The sequence below is a fragment of the Nomascus leucogenys genome, chromosome 4, assembly GCF_006542625.1.
Source record: "Nomascus leucogenys isolate Asia chromosome 4, Asia_NLE_v1, whole genome shotgun sequence".
Lineage (NCBI taxonomy): Eukaryota > Metazoa > Chordata > Mammalia > Primates > Hylobatidae > Nomascus > Nomascus leucogenys.
Genome location: NC_044384.1, coordinates 110,230,891 through 110,251,613, shown reverse-complemented (window position 1 = coordinate 110,251,613; position 20,723 = coordinate 110,230,891). Strand labels below are relative to the sequence as shown.

Genomic DNA, 20,723 nt, shown 5'->3' with positions numbered 1-20,723 from the left:
AGGCACCACGAGTGATTGTCAGCACCTTTCAGGGCACCTATGACCAGAGTTACCCCAAATGGTGCTTCATGGACGGACAGCTTAATGGGGATGCAGACTCGGCTATAAGTTAAGGCAAGGTCTTGGAACTTTGGGCTTGCTGTTAGTGGAGGGAGAGGAATAGACCTGTGTGCAGCCATTCACCTGAGCCGCCTCTGTGCCCTATTGCTTGTCACCTCCTTTGCCTCTCACCTCTGTGACTTCAGTGACACCATTCATCCCTGAAGAGAGCCAGTGGATTGTAGCTAATAAGCAGATAGCTGAAGCTTGGGGATGGAGGGAAGGAGAGGGCTAGTAGGTGTGGGCCCCTTGCCACTGCCAGAATCCTAAGAGCTGAGGGGCCGGGGGGCCAGCTCTGCTCTCAGAATGGAGCCACTTAGGCATGCCAAATACTAAGGTACAGGCCTGGGGAGGGCAGGGAAGGGTTACTGCTGTAAGCGGCCCTCTGCCCAACCAGGCTGCTCATATCCCCTACCGCTGAACTCAAAGGGACATAGGCTGCTGCTTTCCATAGGCACCTTTCCTCCAGGACACAGCCTCACCAGGGACAAGGCTTGGCATGGACTAGCTTTAGTGACCCAACATGTTTGGCAGGGCAGTGGCTCTGCTTGGGACCATCATCTCCTTGTCCTTGCTTACCTAGATAAGCTTTTTCGCAGACAGGCAACACTGCGGCTTAGGGCCAGGAGTGGTCCACTGAACAAAATGGCTCTGGAATAGTAAGAGTTTCCTGTTCTCTGTTAAACAGCAAAGACAACTCCTTGCTCAAGTGAGAAGGGGAAATAAGAAGAATCTTCCATTGCTCTGAAATACCTTGAGAGGACTCCAGACCCAGAACCCCATGGGCATTACCCCCACCCAAGAACTAAAGGGAGACAGCAAAGAAAACAGACCTGAGCCTGTTCCTGTATCCAGCAGGCAAAGCCACTGGAGCTGAGAACCAAGCCTCTGGCTGCTCCATCAAGTACTCCCCACTCACTCCCAGAAGTGCAGGCAAAACCAGCCAGGCCAGGGCCACATGAGCACACACAGCTGGAGATGAGCACACCACCCAGGAGGACTTAAATAGTGAAGCCTCCTCACCATGGGCACTAAGTAGGCTACGTGAGGTCAAATGAAGCTGCCTGTTCCTGGGTCATACTCTTAGAGGGCATACTCTCATATCCAATTAGTCACAGCCCAATCTTTGTGCACCCCATTAGGGGATGAACACAGGGTATGGGGTCAGAGTCCTGGGTTCAGCCAAGCTGTAGGGCCTTGAGCAAGTGGAAATGGCTCCTCTGAGTCTGTTTTCTCACCAATGAAATGAAACTAAGGCGGCTTGCTTTGCAGGTTGTGGTGGGGATTACATAAGGTAATTGACATTCCTTTTGATGCAGTTGTGCACAGACCTGTTTTCATTGTAAGGCAATGAAACTATATCTGAACTATAACACAGGGACGATGTCTGCCCTGTGTTTACAGAACTGACCCGAGAACCTCATTAAGTAATGAGGTACTGATGAGGATGCTTCTGGCTGGGCTGCAATGAAATGCTTTACAATGAAAACAACAGTTCTGTGCACAACTGCGTCAAAGGTAATGTCAAATAGAAACTGTCAAACTACCCAGGTTACTGTGTCAGAGGGGCTGTTGGTGAGAACATGACCAGCTTCCTGAGATGCCGTAGATGGGGCCATCTATGGGCCAACATGGCCACTGCCTGGGACAGAATCCATCTGGGCAGTGTTAGAAGGCAAATCCCCTAAGAAGAAGCACCAGAGCATTGGAGCTGGGAAGAGGGTTGGCAGCCACTGATTTAGTGTAGCCTTTTCATTTTGCAGATGGGGAAATGAGGCCCCACAAAGGCCAAGGCATGACCTCAACTTACCCATGTGGTTGGAGCTGCCCAGAGCCCACCCCTACCTACCCAGTCCAGATTCAAGAGTAAGCCTGCCCCGTACAGCAGTCCCAGCATACTTCCACAGTATCCACCAAATATTGCCATGGGCTCGACTGACTCTTACATAGGAGGTTCTAAACATATGTGTGAGGGAACATGAGGCAGATACGGGATTAGGTGGCAGAAGTTGGGGGAAATGATTCTACCCTGATGCCATCATCCCACCTAGATGGGCAAACCTTCAAGGAAGCCAGTGTTCTTGAGCATTTTGCATTCCTTTAGGCAAACTTTTCACTATCTGTGCTGGTCAGTGAGTCTTACCCAGTCCTCCCCAGGATTCTTGGAATCAGTTTGCTCCTGAAATGAACAAAAGCCAGGCAGGTAAAAGGGGAGAAGACAAGAGGCTCAGAGATTAGCTTCCAAAGGCTTGCTCTGGAGCTGTGGCTGGGAGAGCATTCCTGCCTCATCCCGCCCTTCTGCTCTTCCCTGAGGAGAGGAGAGATGCTCACAGATGCCAGCAGGCTGAGGACTGTGCTTCGCATCCACTGCTTTATTACCACAGGCAGTGCTAACCTTAGCCCACCTGGCCCACACAGAGAGGGAAAGAACATTTCTGAGAACAGCTAACAAACCTGGGCTTCCCAGATGCATTCCACAGGAACCAAGGAAGTCCATTCTGAGTCAGTTTTCTAGGCCCTGGGGTTAGTGAGCACTTGGGCCACCAGGTTCTGGGTTCAGCTGACTTTATTAGGTCCAAATACAGCTGTGAGGGGATGTGGCAGAGGTGTCTGGGAGCTGACCTTGCTTGTGCATCCAAGGGCTGGGGCCACAGGGTGGGCTTGTACTAAGCACTTTCTTGCCTAGTGTCCAACAGCTTGGAGGATTTCCAGGGCCAAGGGAGCCACCACACTGTCGGCAAATGAACTGTAAGAAAAACCAAAGTAGGTACACTTAATAGGCATCTCTAAGGTAAAATGCCCCCCCACCCATTTCAAAGGGGCCAGCCTCTTTTGCACCCGAGTATCTGGTGGACCAGCTGCAGCATCCTCTTGGGAAGCAGAAGCAGGAAAGCCTGGCCCACAGTCCTGGTGGGGTTCAGAATTGGCCATGCCAGCACCCCGAGCTATTTCTGAACTCCCAGCCCCAGCCACCACTCACTCTCTGAGCCACCTCTGCCAGAAACACTGCCAGTGAGTGGTAGGCAGCCAGACTCTACCAGGCCTGGGGCCTTCAGTGGGCCTGCCCGGCTCCTGCCTGGAGCTGACTTATGTGTCCCAGACCCACTCCACACACTGACTCTCCCTGCTCCATTGCCCTTTCCAGCCAATCAGCCAGGAGCTTTCTTACTCTTATAGGTGTGAATGTGCAATTAAGAGCTTAAAATGTTAACTTTTTTACTGGAGCAAATTGTTTGAGACACATTTAAACCTATGTTTAACAACTGTTAGCAAAGAAAAGACTGAAACCAGTGACCCTTGAGGTGTAAAATTGGCTCGTGGCACACTCTTGACTGCACAGAAATAGAGCTGGTACCAAATAAATGGGTGGGGCTGGGGGTGGGGCGCTGCATAAAAGATGTGGGTGGCAGTGGGATGGGGCCGTGACCAGGAGACTGTGCCATGCGTTCCTGCTCTGCGCATCAAAGCCCCTGTATGACAGAAGGAATGCGTCTGAACTTGGCCCGCCCCTGGCTGAGTCTAGGCTAGACTAGTGGGGCCATGCTGTGCACCCACACACAGCAGGCCCAGTGAGGCTGGAAAGGACAAACTACTGGCAGAGCAGCATCGGAACTGAGAACAATGCCATCCGCTCATTCTTGGTTGACAAGAAAACCCTTTCTGGTAAGGCAATCTGAACGAAGTCCAAACGAGAACTCTGCAGGAGCAACTTCCCCGCCCAACACAAGATCTGTCTAGTGTAGACGTTTTAGATGCTGGAGTACTGAGTGTGGGTGCAGGACAGACCACCAGCCTCATGGACCACTGAACCTTGTTTTGACACATTTGGTCCAAATTTGGGTCCAGCATGAGGATGTGCTATTTTTGGCTAAAAGGCAGTAGTAGGTCCCTACTATGAGGAGTCCCATAGCGCCGGTGCCTAGAGCGAAGGGGCTCTCTAGAGCTATCTGTCAAACTCCACTCCTCTGTGGCTCTCTCTGTGCCCTCGGCATAAATCTGTGTAGCTGGCTCCATAATGGCAGGATCCGATGGCATGTGCTCCTCAAAATGGTCTTACAGGAGGCCTATAGGCCAGCCCAGGGAGTCACTGTTCACACCTTACATGGCAGGGGCTCAGCAAGGTGTGAAGGGGCTTCTTGCAGCAAAGTCAGTCTCTCCTGCCCCTCACCTCACAGAAAACCATGAGTACGAACTTACTTCTATGGTTTATGCTGAAGACGAAAGGGGTAGGGTTAGGCTAAAAAGGATGGTATCCTCCCCTCTCACCTATCCAGGATTAATACAAAAGGCTGGTTGGAATTGAGCCTTCTCTGCAAACTCACCTTCTTAGCAATGCTTCAGCCACTTATTTTTCTTCAAATTAATAACAAACCCAAAGCACACGAGGAAGCAGATTTCATAGAAACATGTAGTTCTAAAAACAGAATCTACCAGGAAATGGCAGACAGCATTCCAGGTCCAGTGAAGGTCAGGCACCCCATAGGAGGCAGGTCCTTCTCCCCAGGGTGGGGAAATGCTCCACTGAGCATCAGCGTCTGCGGGGCTGGCTGGGATGCCAGCTCCTTCTGCTTTTACAGCATGTAACATGCTCCTGGGTGATAGGCCTATCCCCGGTCTGTGGAACTCACTTCTAGAATGTTCTACACACTGACTGTACAGCCAAGGACTGGGAGGCTAGCCTAACCCCATGCTGTCAGCTTCTGGGTGTCAAATACGCAGTTTTGTGTGGTCCCTCTGAACTTCTGGCTGAGGAAGGTAACCTGGTGCAGCAGACCAGGCTAAGCTGTCACATTTGCCCCAGCCCTGCCTGGGCCTTGAGTCCTCCACAAGATGGTGATGAGGATGCCTCTGACTGGGCTGCTGATGGGGGCACGTGTGCACAGGCCAGGGGCTGCCTTTCTCATGAGGTTCCTTGCATCTCCCACTTGCTCATCCACTCAACCTCTTTGGGGGCCTCAAGGTGGGAATATTGTTTCCCCTGGCAGGACTAAGACTTTCTCTCCCCCTGTTGATTCCTGTCCCCTCACCTTCCCCACCATAACTGGCGATTCCTGGTGTGTGAAGTGGCAGAGCTTCCCTTCCCACACTGGGAAGGATCTCAGTGGACAGTGATGGGCTGCAAGGTGGTGGTCCCTGGTGTGGGGGAGATGAGTGGGAGGAGTGGAGAAAGGAATGGCTGAGAGTGTGTGCTGATCTGGAGCAGACTCTGCTGATCCTCCTGGGCCCCACTTACCCACTCCTGGGGGCCAGCCGCTCCAGAGCCCGCAGGAGGCTGCCCGCATTCTTGAGGCTCTCCAAGTGCTTCTCATTGGAGGTGATCTGCAAGGGCAGGAGGGGGAAGACAGTGGTCAGCTGACCCGTCCCTGACTCATGCCCTGTTGGATGGGCACCCTGAGCATCAGGCCTGCATGGTGCTGTGGCTGCCTAAGGCACTGGGGGGTGTCCCCTGGGCTTGTCTGTAACCCCCATGCCTAACCTCCCCACAGAGTATTGCTGACCAAGGGGAAAGAGGCAGGACACTGGTGGTCCTCAGGGGAGGTGACAAGGCAGTCTGCTGGGGCAGGAGATGGCCAGTTCAGGGCAGGGTGCCTCCTGCGGATCTCTCAGGAGGGTTTGTGTCTGGGAACCTGAACTTTCCAATTAAAGCAAAACTACGTTTTCTGTGCTGGGACTCAGGAGGCCTGGCTAACAACTGGAAATCTGTCTTTGGGGCTCTCAGCCCAACATGATCTCTTTCACATGGACAGAAGGATGCCAAGAAGGTGCCTGGGGACCTGGGAGAGAGGCATTAATAACTAAACCCCAGGAAGTGTGCCCATGCTAATCGCCACAGTCCTGTGAGAAAAACACTTGGGCATGCCTGATTCTGTAGCACCTATTTGCAGAATCATAAACTCTCAGGGCTAGAATAGGCTCAGGTGGGGATTTATCTAGCTCTGGCACCCAGAGACCTCACAATTCAGCCCCTCCATAAAATGAGTCCATGTCCTGAAAGGCAGAGAAGAGAAGCCTTTGATTCTACTATTAGACTTGCTTCTCTTAATTCACCATTGCCTCCTATTGTTATCTTTGTTTAAAATTTCTTGTAATAAACACTTGTATGGCACTTTACATTTCAGAAGGCTGTTTCCTATATGTTTTCTCATTTAATCTTCTCAACAGCCTACTTTACAAGGTAAGTATATATCATGTTTTATTTATGAGGTAACCAAAGCTGAAATTAAGGGGCTGCTACAGGAGTCCACATGGAGCCAGATTCTGTCCCCACCATGAAGTTGGAACCAGGATGGCTTCAGCTGACTTTCATCATAGCAACCAAGGCTGGGTTATTGTCTCCTTAGTTAAGAGGCTCAACATTTTTTAATCAATCACTCATGATAGAGAGGTCACAGGGGTAACTAAACATTAACATGAACTCTGAATTATATATGAATGCATTCGCACCTCCACTGAGATCCTCTCCCACTTCCTGAGTATGCCAGAGAACAGCTGCCAGTTCAACTGCATCAGGTGTGATTTCTGCAAAGACTTGCATCTCGGAAGAGCTGCATGTAAATTTGTTCTGAAATTGCACCCAACTTGATGTGTTCAAAAGACTACTGCTTAAAAATGCCAGCTGTAGTTCAATTATGTCTAAAGTATGCATAAACTTACACTGAAGGTACACTCCCCATCAGGGGTCTTCAGTGAGGATTCCCACTTCATTTTTCTCAGAACTGCCTCAAACAGGTCAGCTGACCACATCCAGGCTCACTGCCCCTGACCAGCCCTGCCATGAGTTTGTGTGCAGAGGCTGTGCTCCCAGGAAATCACCCACAAGTTGCAAATAAATCAGAGGACCGCTTTCATCCACAAGGCTGGTTAGAAGGTGCAAACAGAAATCTACAGTGACAGTTATGTGATCAAAGGAAGATACCAAAATAGTATCATGTGTAGCTGACATAAATGTATACATAAACAAAGCCCATTGAAAACTACGTGGTTTGGCCATTTACCTGACTCTTATTAATAACATCAGCCGTTGTTCTGTATATAAGGATGAGTTAATTCAAAAATAAAAATTTTAAATTATATCAATCAGAGGTTCCAGTTCTGGGTAAGACAGAGAAAACACATGACACTCTTAATCTCCCTCTGGATGCAAATCCACAGTGCAGCTATTTGAGAACACTGAAAAGCAAACAGCAACAGGTAAATAGGAGAGGACACTGAATTCAAAGCACCACTGAACTGGCAGTGAGTTTACCACTTCTTTCTCAGCCTGGATGCAACAAACCCAAAACCCAAAAGCTCTAGGAGAAACCCAGCTTGAGGAATAGAGAAGGGAAATCCCCAAAAGCCTAGAGAATAGATGAAACCCCCTCAAGATTGTTTTGCTCTTTTTTTCTCCATCCTCTTGTGTCCCAGGCCATTCTGTGATGGCAGCAGTGGTAGTGGGGACAGAAGTGGCAGCAACAGTAGCCAGCAAGAGGAGCCTGCAACCAGAACTCTATTCTTTGTTCTCCTAGTGTTTGGCCTGGATGTTGCATAATCATGCAACTAGGCAGTTTTAGGCCAGATAGAAAATGGGAAACCCAGAGAACCAGAAAGTACTGGGGAGAGAATGAATCAAGAAGAGCTTAGTAAAGTTACTCCATAAAACTGTTTATGAACTCCTGGCCTCACCCCCAACATGTGTATGCATGGAACCGATCCCAATAGCATGCCCCAGAATTGAAGAACTGAGGTAACAAATATATCTCTGCTCACATCCCAGACTGACCCCTGGGGAGGGACACACCAGACAGATGCACATAGCACTGCAAAACCTGTGAAACCAACATGACACTGAAATTACAATTCCAACCTGCAGCCTGAACCTAATCAGCATGATTGCTTGCTAAAACAAAAATATCAATATTCTCTGTAGTATTTAACAAGACAGTGTCTTATAATGTAATATTTTAAATGACCAGGATACAATTCAAAATTACTTGGCAAAAGCAACCATAAAATCTCAGCTGACATGAAAAAAGACAATCAACAGAGGACAATAAACAAAATGACATATGTTGGAATTATCTGAAAAAGACTTCAAAGTGCTATTATAAAAATGCTAAAAACAAACAATCACTAACACTCTTGAAACAAGTATTACAATAGAATGTATCAGTAAAAAAGGAGAATATATCAAAGAGGAACCAAATGAGAATTTTCTAACTAAAAACATAATAACCACAAATTTAAAGTCATCACTGGATGGACTCAATAGCAGAATGGAGACAATAAAAGGAATGAGTCAGTGAACTTGAAGATAGATCAATAGAAATTATCCAATCTCAGCAGCAGAGATTGAAAAAAGAAAAAAAGATTGAGAACACAAATGAACAGCACCCCAGGGACCTATAAGACAATAACAAAAGGTTTTTGTCATTGGAGTTCCAGTATGAGAGGACAGAGAATAAATGAATGAAAAAGTATTTGAAGAAATCATGACTAAAACTATTCCAAAATGTGCTGAAAGAAATAAATCTACAGATTCAAGAAACAGTAAATCCCAAACAAGATTAAACCCAAAGAAATCCATAACCAAACCCATCAAAATCAAACTTGCTGACGACAAAGGATGTTGAAAGTGGGCAGAAAAAAAAATGACATATCACTTATAGGGTAACAATAATTTGAATTATTGTGAATTTCTCATCTGAAACTACTGAGGCCAGAAGATTTTAAGATGCTAAATGAAATGAACTACCAAACTAGATTTATATACCTAGAAGATATCATTCAGAAATGATATCATGGTTTCAAAATATTATTTAGGAATGCAGATGAAATAAAGATATTTTCAGATGAATGAAAAGTAATAGAAGCAGAGCTGCTATAAAAAATTTACTAGAGGAAGTTCTTCAGAGAGAAAGCAAATAATACCAGAAGGAAATCTGGAACATCAGGAATGAAGGAAGAGCAACAAAAATGGTAAATATAACATGATATTATCTTTCTTTAAAAGCTGTTTAATAGTAGAAAAGAAAAAATACATATAATATTGTATTGATGGGGTTTTCAACGTATGTAGATGTAACATATAAGACAGCTGGAACATAAGATGGGGGAGAGCAAAGGAACCTATATGGTAGTAAGGCTTTTATGTTCCATTTGAAGTGGTAAAATATTGTCATAAGTAGACTCTAAAAGGTTAAGTATTTTATAACTCCAAGAGCAACCACTTAAAAAAATTATACAAAGAGATGTAGTTAAAAAAAACCCACAATAGGTAAATTAAAATTTAATATTAAAAATATTCAAATAGCTTAAAAGAAAGCAGGAAAAAGAAAAGTGAGGAAATAAAAACACTGGACCTAATCAGAAATCAAATAAAAAGGCAAACTATACTGTAACATATCAAGAATTACATTAAATGTAAATGATCTAAATGCAGCAAGTAAAAATCTCCTGAATGATTTTTAGAAATGATCCAATCATATATTGTCTGTAAGAATCTTAATTCAAATATAATGAGATAGTGGTTTAAAGTAAGAGGATGAAAAAAGATATACCATGCACACATAAATCAAAAGAAAGCTAGAGTGGCTATAGTAATGTCAGGCAAAGTAGACTTTAGAGCAAAGAAAATTACCAGGGACATATTTTGATCAAACGGTTTCGTAACCAAGAAGACATAACAATAAATGTGTATACATCTAACGGTAGAAATTACACATACAGAAAGCAAAAACTGATACAACTGAAAAGGAAAACAGATAAATCCACAATCGTAGTTGGAGATTTCAAAACTCCTCTCATGGTAAGAAACAGGATGAGTAGACAAAAATCAGCACGGATATAGAAGAACTGAGGAACCCCATCAACCACATGAATCCTATTGACATTTGTAGATCACTGATCCCATCAACAACAGTATTCACATATATTGCAAGAATCCAGGAATATTTACAAATGTATACAGTATTCTGTGTCATAAAACATATCTTAACACATTTAAAAAAGCTGAAACCATATAAAATACATTCTCTGACCATATGGAATTAAACTAGCAATTAATAACCAAGATAACAGGAATATTTTCAATCACTTGGAATTAAACAGCACACTCCTAAATAATCCAAGGGTTAAAGAGGACATTCCAAGAAAAATTAGAAAATAATCTTAGCTGAATGAAAATGACCTTGATACAACATGTCAACATCTGGAAGGGGGCTTAAGCAATGCTTAGAGGGAAATCTATAGTACTAAATACTTATTTTAGGAAAGACGAAATGTCCCAAATCAATCAATAATTTCAGCTTCTACATCAAGAAACTAGGAAAAAAGGGCCAGGTGCGGTGGCTCACGCCTGTAATCCCAGCACTTTGGGAGGCTGAGGAGGGCGGAAAACGTGAGGTCACGAGATTGGGACCAGCCTGGCCAACATGGTGAAACCCTGTCTCTACTAAAAATAGAAAAATTAGCCAGGCGTGGTGGAGGGTGCTCGTAATCCCAGCTACTCAGGAGGCTGAGGCAGGAGAATTGCTTGAACCCAGGAGGTGGAAGTTAAACTGCGCAGAGATCGCGCCACTGCACTCCAGTGTGGGCGACAGAGCGAGACTCCATCGCAAAAAAAAAAAAAAAAAAAAAAAAAGAAGAAGAAACTAGGGAAAAAAGGAGCAAAACGAACCCAAACTGGGAAAAAAACAAGAGCAAAAATTAAGAGGAATGTGGTAAATGTAGGCTCTAAAATATCAATACTTACATTAAATGTAGATTTACCGAATGCTCCAAGTAAAAGATTTCAAGCTGTATATAAACAAAATATATCTCTTATATATAATTATATACATCTATAATATATAAATTACGGCTACACACACACACACACACACACACATATATATAGTACTTATAAGAAACATATTTTAAATATAAGGGCACCAAGGCCAGGCATGGTGGGTCATGCCTGTAATCCCAGCATTTTGGGAGGCCCAGGCGGGTGGATCACCTAAGGTCAGGAGTTCGAGACCAGCCTGGCTGACATGGTGAAACCCCGTTTCTACTAAAAATCAAAAAAATTAGCTGGGCATGGTGGCACAAGCCTGTAATCCCAGCTACTTGGGAGGCTGAGGCAGGAGAATCACTTGAACCCCGGAGGCAGAGGTTGCAGTGAGCTGAGATGGTGCCATTGCACTCCAGCTTGGGCAACAAGAGCGAAACTCCATCTCAAAAAATAAATAAATAAATAAGGGCACCAAACAGTTGATGGTTAGAGGATGGAAAAAGATATGACATGCTAACAGTAACCCAAGAAAGTTGGCATAGCTAATACCAGATAAAGTAGACGTTAAGGCTATAATCGTAACTAGAGGTAAGGAGGGGCATTTCATATTTATAAGAAAATAAATTGGCCAGGAAGATACAGCAATTCTAAATTTGTATGCTCCTAATCACAGCCTAAAAATACATAAAACAAATAAAAATGACAGAATCAAAGTGAGAATTAGATAAATCCACAATCATGGTGACATATTTTTCAATCTCTTCCAGCAATCTGCATACAGAAACCAGAGGTGACACAGAGGTTCTATACAACAAGAGTAACAGAATTGACTTAATTGACTTATATAAAAAATCATCTAAAAACTGCAGAATATATATTATTTTCAAGTGCATATGGAAAATTTCCAAAATATACCATCTGCTGGGTCTTAAGGCAAGTCCTGACAAATTCCAAAGGTATAAATCTGATACAATATATCAGGATCTGTATGATTAAAAACTGTAAAATGCTGATGAAAGAAAATAAATAAATGGATACACAATATTCAAGGATTGGAAGGCTCAATATAATAAAAATGTCTTCCAAAATATAGGTCTAATGAAATTCCTATCAGAATTTCAGCAGAAATCTTTGTAATATATAATAGCTGAGTCTATTGCTTCTTGGCCTTTTGGCTAAGATCAAGTGAATAATAACTGACTCTAAAATTTGCAATGGAAAGGCAAAGGAGCCAGAACAGGTAAAATGATTTTGAAAAGGCAGAATAAAGTTTAGGCATCATACTACTCAACTTTAAGAGGCACTACATGATTCCAGCAACCATGACAGTGTGGTATTGGCAGAAGGTCAGACACACAGATAATGGAATAGACAAGAGAGCCCAGAAATAGAACTACACAAATTATTGTTAAAATTTTGACAGAGGTGCAAAGTTAATTCAAGGAGGGAAGAACAGTGTTTTGAACAAGCAGTGCTAGAACAAATAGATGCACATACGCATAAACATCAATCTAGACACATATTTTACATCTTATATAAAACGTCATTTTAAATGGATGATGGGCCTAAATATAAAATGTAAAAACTATATAACTTCTAGAAGAAAATATAGAAGAAATTCTGTGAACTTAGATTTGGTGATGAGTTTTTAACATAACAACATAATCCCTTAAAAAAATTATAAATTGGACTTTGTCAATATTAAAAACTTTACTTTTTGAAAACGTAAGAGCCTTCCTTCCTTCCTTCCCTCCCTCCCTCCTTCCTTCCTTCCTTTTTTTCTTTTTTCTTCCCTCCGTGGCCCAGGCTGGAGTATACTCGACTTGCTACAGACTCCCTGCGTCCGGCTCCCTTGATTCTCCTGCCTCGGCCTGCGGGCTGCCTGGGATTGCGGGCGCGCGCCACCACCCCTCCCTGCTTTTTGTCCATTGGCTGGAGGCGCGGTTTCGCCATGTTGGCCACGCTGCTCTCCAGCTCCTGACCACGAGTGGTCTGCCCGCCTCGGCCTCCCAAGGTGCTGGGACTACAGACGGAGTCTCGCTCACTCGGTGCTCCGTGTTGCCCGGGCTGGAGTGCGGTGGCGCGGTCTTGGCTCGCTGCAGCCTCCGCCTCCCAGCCGCCTGCCTTGGCCTCCCACGGTGCTGGGATTGCAGCCTCTGCCCGGCCGCCGCCCCGTCTGGGAGGTGAGGCGCGCCTCTGCCCGGCCGCCCCGTCTGGGAAGTGAGGAGCACCTCCGCCCGGCCACCAATCGTCTGGGAGGTGAGGCGCGCCTCTGCCCGGGCGCCCATCGTCTGGGATGTGAGGAGCGCCTCTGCCCGGGCGCCCATCGTCTGGGAAGTGAGGAGCGCCTCTGCCCGGCCGCCCCGTCTGGGAGGTCTATCACGGAGGCCAGACGCAATGTGGGGGCTGGACGTGGTGGCTCACGCCTGTAGTCCCAGCACTCTAGGAGGCTGAGGTGGGTTGATCACTTGAGGCTAGGAGTTCGAGACCAGCCTGGCCAACATGGCGAAACATATGAAAAATACAACAGACAAACCAACCAACCAACCCGGTGACAACAAAACAGGTCTACCCTGGAGTCATACTCTAATTTTTTCTGTTTTCCTCCCTTTCTGATCCTTTATCCCACTTTCTTTTTCTTCCTCTTCCTTCTCCTTCTTCTTTGTCAAATAGAGGATTGAGTTATTATCATTGATCCATACAAAGTCCCCCTCTCATTTATTTTCTTTAATTCCCAACTCCCATTTCTATTCCCCGTCTTCCCATGTGCAACCTTCCTAATATGTTTGATATGCATCTTTCTGTTTGTATGTATTTTTAGAAAATGTTTATTTTTTGTGTGGAAAAAAAATAATAAAACAGGTCAATAGTTGCATAAAAAAAAAAGAAAACGTAAGAGAATGAAAAGATAAGCCACAGACTTGGAGAAAATATTTGCAACTTACATATCTGATAAAGGACTTATATCAAGAACATAAAAGTAACTCTTTAAAAAAATTTTTTTTAGAAGGAGGGTCTCTGCTGCCCAGGCTGGAGTGCAGTGCTGTGATCATGGTTTACTGTAACCTCAAACTCCTGGGCTCAAGCAATCTTCTTGCCTTGGCCTCTCGGTTCTCACCTTGGCTGGGATTACAGACGTAGGCCACCATGCCCAGCCAAAAAGAACTCTTCAAATTCAATAATAAGAGAACGACCAGCCTAGTTTTTAAGATGGGTAGAAAATCTGAATAGACACATCACCAAAGAAGATATATGGGTGGCAAATAAGAAAAGATAACTCAACATTGTTTGTCATTAGGGAAATGCATATTAAAACTGCAGTGCAATACCATTGCATACCTATTAGAATGGCTAAAATTCATAACACTGACAATAACAATTTTGGTAGGGATGAAGAATAACAGCAGTTCTCATTTATTGCTGATGTGAATGCAAAATGGAACAGTGCTTTGGAAGACAATTTGGCAGTTCTTTATAAAACTAAACATACAAGCCAGTGGCTAATACCTGTAATCCCAACACTTAGGGAGGCTAAGGCAGGTGAATCACTTGAGCCCAGGAGTTCAAGACCAGCCCCAGCAACATAGTGAGACCTCGTCTCTGCAAATAAATAAATAATAATGAGCTGGGCGTGGTGGTGCACACCTGTGGTCCCAGCTACTTGGGAGGCTGAAGTGGGAGTATCGCTTGAGCCTGGGAGGTCAAGGCTTCAGTGAGCCATGATCAAGCAACTGCACTCCAGCCTGGGTGACAGGGTGAGATTATGTCTCAAAAAAAAAAAAATTTAAACATAGTCCTACCATATAGCCAAACACTCTTGGATATTTACCCACGTGAATTGAAAACTTATGTCCACACAAAAACCTGTATTCCAAATCCTTCACACTTTTATTCATAATCACTAAAATGTAGGTGCAACCAAGCTGTCCTTCAACAGTGAAATGGAAAAACAAGGAAGCCGTGCATGCATCACTTGGAATGCAATCAGACTTATAGAGTCTGATTTGATTTTTAGAATGAGGTACTAGTAAAAAATAAATCTGAGTAATTTTTGAAAAAATAAGAGTTTGAATTTACCTTGCTAAATTATTGTATACTATGATACCAAACCATTTTCTATAGCTGGTAATGCCCGTGATAAGAGGATTTCAAGGGGCTCTGAAATGAATGATCCTTGGGAATGGACTGCTTCTGTCTCCCAGAGTTGAGTGTCCTCTTAGGCCGCTGAAGGTTATAAATTAAGATGGGAACCAGCCCTCTTTTAGAAACATTAGATTCCACTGTATCTGCCAGACTATGTGGCCTTTAACCTTCTATTTTCTCAGTACTTTAATTTTCTTCGAAAACGAAATTATGGGTCCACTCAAAAGTCATCCCACCTACTCCTCTTTTGAGCTACTTAGGCAGAGAATGTCTTGTGCAAACTGAAACCCACAAAGAAATCTCTCCATTTTGAAGGAAGTAGGAGTCAAAGTGACCCTTGTCTACTGTGATGCTTAATTCATGACTAAGAGACTATTGGTGAACTTATCCTGGCTGTGATTACAGACGTCAAGAGAAAGTACTGCAGCGACACCAAGAAAATAATGCAACAGAACGCCAGCGAAGAGTGTAAGCACAATACCTTCTTCCCAAAGTTAACATTTTCATTACTGGCAGTCAGTTAGCCAGGACAGGCTAACTCAATTTTATTTTGCAATAATGTACTATAGCAGAGGTTCCCGGACCTGTGAGTCCATGAGTGGATTTCAGTATTTCAAAACATCAAATGGCAGGCATCCATTTCCTGCAAACAAAGTCATGCCTGCCTCACATTTCTCTGCTTTATGATGAAAATATATCAGCCAAGCCTGGAGTGCCAGCCATTATCTCATGCTGCTAAGACATCTGCCTGGTAGCTAAATGGCTAAAATCAATCAAAATGGAAACATGAATTATACTAAATACATAAATTTCACCTGGTAGACAGGTAATTTTCAAAACATGGGGTCTTTAAAGCAAAAATCATAAAATAATTGGGAATTTGAGCTTAGAATTAAGATAAACGTGGAAAGACAATTCCTCTACATCTGTTGAATATATATATACAGATACATGTGTATATATACAGATATACATATCTATGTGTATATATACACATATACGTATACCTATGTGTATATATATACATATATATGTGTATATATGTATATGTGTATATACATCTGATTATATATACACATATATACATATATACATATACATATATTTATATATATGTGTGTGTATATATAATCAGATAACACACTTGGGATAAATACATAATTTTATGCAAACTCTGCTATGATCACTTTAACATGGCACTGTGTCAATCCAGCATTCACCCAAACATTGAAAGGAGATGGTAGTGTCCTACAGAATCATCTTCAAATTCCCCACTAGGCTCATGAATTGTAAAGTAGTGGTTTTATACACAACACCCTGCAGTACAGAGTTTGGGTTGGCTCTTCTCTGGATTTCAGCTTCCCCAAATGCAAACTAGCAAGTGGAGCCATCCTATGCCCCCTGATAATGGCAGAACCCTGAAGTTGGCAGCCTCTTCAGTTTGCAGGAGAGGATGTGAGAACAGAGAATACAATGGCTTGCCCAAGGCAAAGTGGCCATTGAGAGACAAATCCAATCCTGGTGCCTATACTCCTCATCTAAGGCCTTAAAAAACATGCAAACCAGAACTTACTTCTATTTTCTATCACTGTGGCACATCAGGAATTTACGCTCACAAATATGACTCACAGCATCCTCCTCCTCCGAAAGCTCATAAAATGCTGCAGTGCAGCCTTCTGTATTTGTAAATGTTTTTTGGTGTGGAGAGATGTGTGGCTGTAACTGAGTAAGGTATGGGCAGGCTGTGGTACTTTGTTTATGAGTGTGCAATAATATATGTCCATATCTGTAGTGATCTTGAATGTGTGTGGCAAAAGGAAGTCCAGTTAACTTTTGCTTTCTAATGATGAGTTCCTCTCAACAGGCCCAGGCAACACTGACAGACTAGAAAAGAAGTATCAGGAGATGAAGCTGACACAGTGAGAGCAGCCCAGGTGCTTCTTGGTGCTTGTTATTACAGACACACACTTCACACAGGGGAGGATTATTTTAATTCTGTGGCCTTCAGATCTCATAAATACAAGTAAAAACAAGCAGGTAACTATGACAACTTTACTTCAGAGAGTTTAAATTTCAAAAATAAACCTATCCATCCAGCCCCTTCATTTTGTTCTCTTAATGTATACTTTGTCTTCTCTTCAGCTGGGGTTTTCATGCTACTTCAAAGCCATTTCTCCCAACTGCTCATAGAGACAGGCCACCCTCTTGCCACCTGATGCCAGGATGGAATCTGGAGGAGAACCTCTTGTCGGCATGATGCAATCTGGCAGGCCCGCCTTCACTTTCTACCTGGTGTTGCAGTGTGCATTCTGGGTCCTTCCAGAAGCATCCAGAGCTGCTGCCAGGGTCTCACCTTTCATATTCAGATTAAAGCAAGTCTATATTAACACATCCTGCTCTGCATCCAGGCCCATATGCTCATCACACCTTTCATGGGATGCTGAGTAAATCTGAGACTGAATGGAATAATTTTCATGCATGGCCTCCAGCTGCCTCACAGCATCTGTGCCTTCCCTGGAGTCCATTTAGAAACTTTATGTACCTCAGCAAAAGCAAGTGAGGCCCATTCTGTCCATGATTAGTAAGCAGGGGATGATCTGAAAGAGATCTAGAGGTGTCCCTAAGGATTCCCGTCAGTGGATCTGCTGATCACCAAGGGTAACGGGGTAGCAGTTGGAGCTCAAGGGAAGAGGCAGGGTCTTACAGAAGAGGTAGGCCCAGTCACAAAGGCTTGCTCACCTAGATTTGACCCAGGTCCCCATGAATGCAGATTCTCTGGAGGGTGACAGAGACATTGCACTAAACACCTGGAATAGTACTGGAGCATAAGCAGCACCATGTTTCTGTCCGGGAGGACCTCTATGTGAGGTGGTCTGTCACCCTCTGCATGAAGCACAGCTTTGCTTTAGCTCACTGGGAGGCCCCAAGCATACTGAGGCCTGCGGAAGTGGTGGCATCTGGAATACAGTGATTCCTCAAGGTGAAGGAAGCTGGGAGAGGAAAGGAAGAAAACGGCAGATGACCTCTTGTTCAAGGGCAGCGATGAGTCTCCATGTGGTGTACTCCAGACAAACCGGGTAGGAGAGGGGAGTACACAGGGCATTAGTAGATGTGTGGGGGCAAAGTTGACAAAATCCAGATTTCAGGTAGAAACTGTTGGATTCACTTTTACCTATAGGATTAAGTAAGTAAAAGCCTTGGAGTAAAAACGGCTTGAGATTTGCGTCAAGAAAGGAAATTAACATTTCTGAGCACCTACTATACTCAGGAATAGAGTTAACTGCTTTCAAACATATAATTTTCTTTTTGACAACTTGAAAAACAAGTATTAACTGTGCTCGCTTTACAGATGAGGAAATGAAGGCTAGGAGGGCTCATGTGACTTGTCCAAGGTCAGCTAGCCAGCAAGCAGTGGCACTGAGATTTAACCCAGTCCCCCCAACTTCGAGATCCACATTCTTCCCATGAGACCACGGCATCTTCACATCTGCCACTAAGTACCTGGCAAAGTTGTTGGCTGATTGGCTGATTTAAAAAAGTAAGCAACTGACTAAGCCGTGTTTCTAGCCCCACTGCCTACATGCTGTGTTATCTTGTATAAATGGCTTGTACTGCTCTGCCAGCCATCTCTTGTAAATTGCATAGCACCCTTTGCTCCCCCAGTCATTGTTGTTCATCCTTATCATTTCCAGGCAAAAGCAGGAACCGCAGAATCTCTCTCCCAGATGGAACTGGAAGTTGCTGCTCTTGACCAAAGGAGTCTGTGGATCCCTTGTACTGTCCAGTAAGCTGTCCCTGATATAGAGAGCACCATACTTTTGGCAACTTCTTTCAGGCTTGGCTACCAGAGGCTTTGCACATCTCTCCTGGTGCTCTTAGATGGAGGTCCGTCTTTGCTGGTGATGAGAAGTGAATCAACAGTTTGCTGGGTAGCCACTGTGGGCCATTATCTTATGTTGTCTTCACAGCAGCCCTATGAGGAAGGTCTTCCATGATCACACGTTAGAGACAGGGTGAGGCGGTGATTAGTAGTGGAGTTGGGATGGAGGCCCAGATTGGGCCAGCTCTCTCCTGCATCCCACCCCATTGCTGCTCTGCCTTCCCTCCATTGCTTCCTGCCCCAGTCACCATGTTACCCTTTGCCTCTCCCCATGAAAGGTCTGGCTGCAGGAGCACCTGGCGAGAGACAGGGCCAGTGTCCAACTGGGGAAGCCGGGAGTTGACGTTTCCATGAGTAGTGACGAGGCTGACATTCTGCCACTGGGGGAGCTAGTCCCAGCTTCCAGGAGCCCAGGTTCCCAAGGAAATAGCTTGGCCTGTATTTAAGACAGAAGCCTCTCAAGCTGGGGTCAAAGTAAGGAACACTGCTCCTTTCCACTGACATTTCCAGATTTGGAGATGCAGCATGCAAAGGAGGATGATGGTAAGCTAGCATTTGAATGATCAACGGGCACACTTTGGTGAAAGCAAAGCAGTGTTGAAGGACTTTCTTCTTTCTTTTGACCTTTATTTCCTCGTCCTGGGGTCTATATGTTCCCTTAACCTAGCCTGACACCTCCACTCACCTCTCTCACCCAAACTCCTCACTGTACCTGTGGGCACCTGCTAAATCTAGAGGCTACCGAAATAACATGCAGAGGATTTGAATGTTTTTCTTTTTCACCCCATAAGACATGATTATTTTCTAAAAGAAAATTATCCATAGCTACCTCCTTCTTCATTTTAGGCCAGCCAGTTCTCTCAGCTCTCTCCAGGGCAGTAAAAATGCCCTTATTGCTTAGAAACTCTTCATAATTACATCAGTTTCTGGCCATTAAGTCCCGTAAGTCTAAAATGTTGAATATAATATAGCTGCTCTGGGAAGTCTTTTAGGCCTGATCCAACTAACTACAACAGCCAGTTCCAAAAGAAGTGAGGAAACCGTTTTAATTGGCAAAAAATTATGATGTGGACTTTTTGTAGACATAAAAATAAACGGGAGGTTGGCCCAAAGTAAGTTCTGGTGAAATACAAGATCAGGACATACCATTTTGCCCAGGAGGACCCAAACCAAGCACTTAGAAAAGCATGAGAGCATAGATTTCCAAGGCACCGGCATGAGGATGTCAGCTATGGATGTGGCTGGAATTATTTCCTCACAAGAAAAAATACTTGGGGTGGTAACCAAAGTGGGAGAGCTTGGGTCATAAGTGAGGAACAGTGTGAGTATCTATCATGCAAACCTGATCCAAGCAAATACTAACCAGTCCTTAGGAATACTATACGGGGTCATAGTGAGCTGTGTATTTGAAAACAGAGTCACTGATTTTGTGTTGTGAGGGTGTTTGTGTGATAGGGAGGGCTCTGATGTGGGAAGGGGGATGGAGATAAGAGAAGGAGCTTAACAGGGCCTGTTTCCAGCCCCTTCTCTCTGAACCTCCCCCTGGATGGAGGGAAGCAAAGTAGAGCAATGTCAAGTCAACTTGGCTAAAAAGGCCCACAGCTTCCTTCTTTCTCCAGTTCCTCACTCTACAAGGTAAGGACACTATCAGCCACTAAACCACTCTGCAGTGATTCAGCCACTATACATAGGGACAATCAGGAAAATGCTTGTAATATAAAGTAAAAAAACACACAATATAAAAACATGCATGGACCATGACTGTAAGGATATGCAATAAATATCGTACATCCTGAATTTGAGACCTCCAGTGTCATAAGTGCTACCAAATCCTCACACCCAAGGCCC

General features: G+C 44.3%; 1 protein-coding gene across 1 annotated transcript in view; it reads right to left on the bottom strand.

Moving 5' to 3' along the window:
* Window positions 1-2,647: 2,647 nt before the first annotated feature.
* ULK4 (unc-51 like kinase 4) overlaps window positions 2,648-20,723 on the bottom strand; it is a 718,037-nt gene continuing 699,961 nt past the window's right edge. The window contains exons 36-37 of the mRNA XM_030812066.1: window positions 5,333-5,418; window positions 2,648-2,845 (exon numbers count right to left, since the gene is read on the bottom strand). Of these exons, the coding sequence (XP_030667926.1) occupies window positions 2,782-2,845; window positions 5,333-5,418 (150 nt within the window). The 3' untranslated portion in view covers window positions 2,648-2,781. The remainder of the gene's footprint in view (window positions 2,846-5,332; window positions 5,419-20,723) is intronic.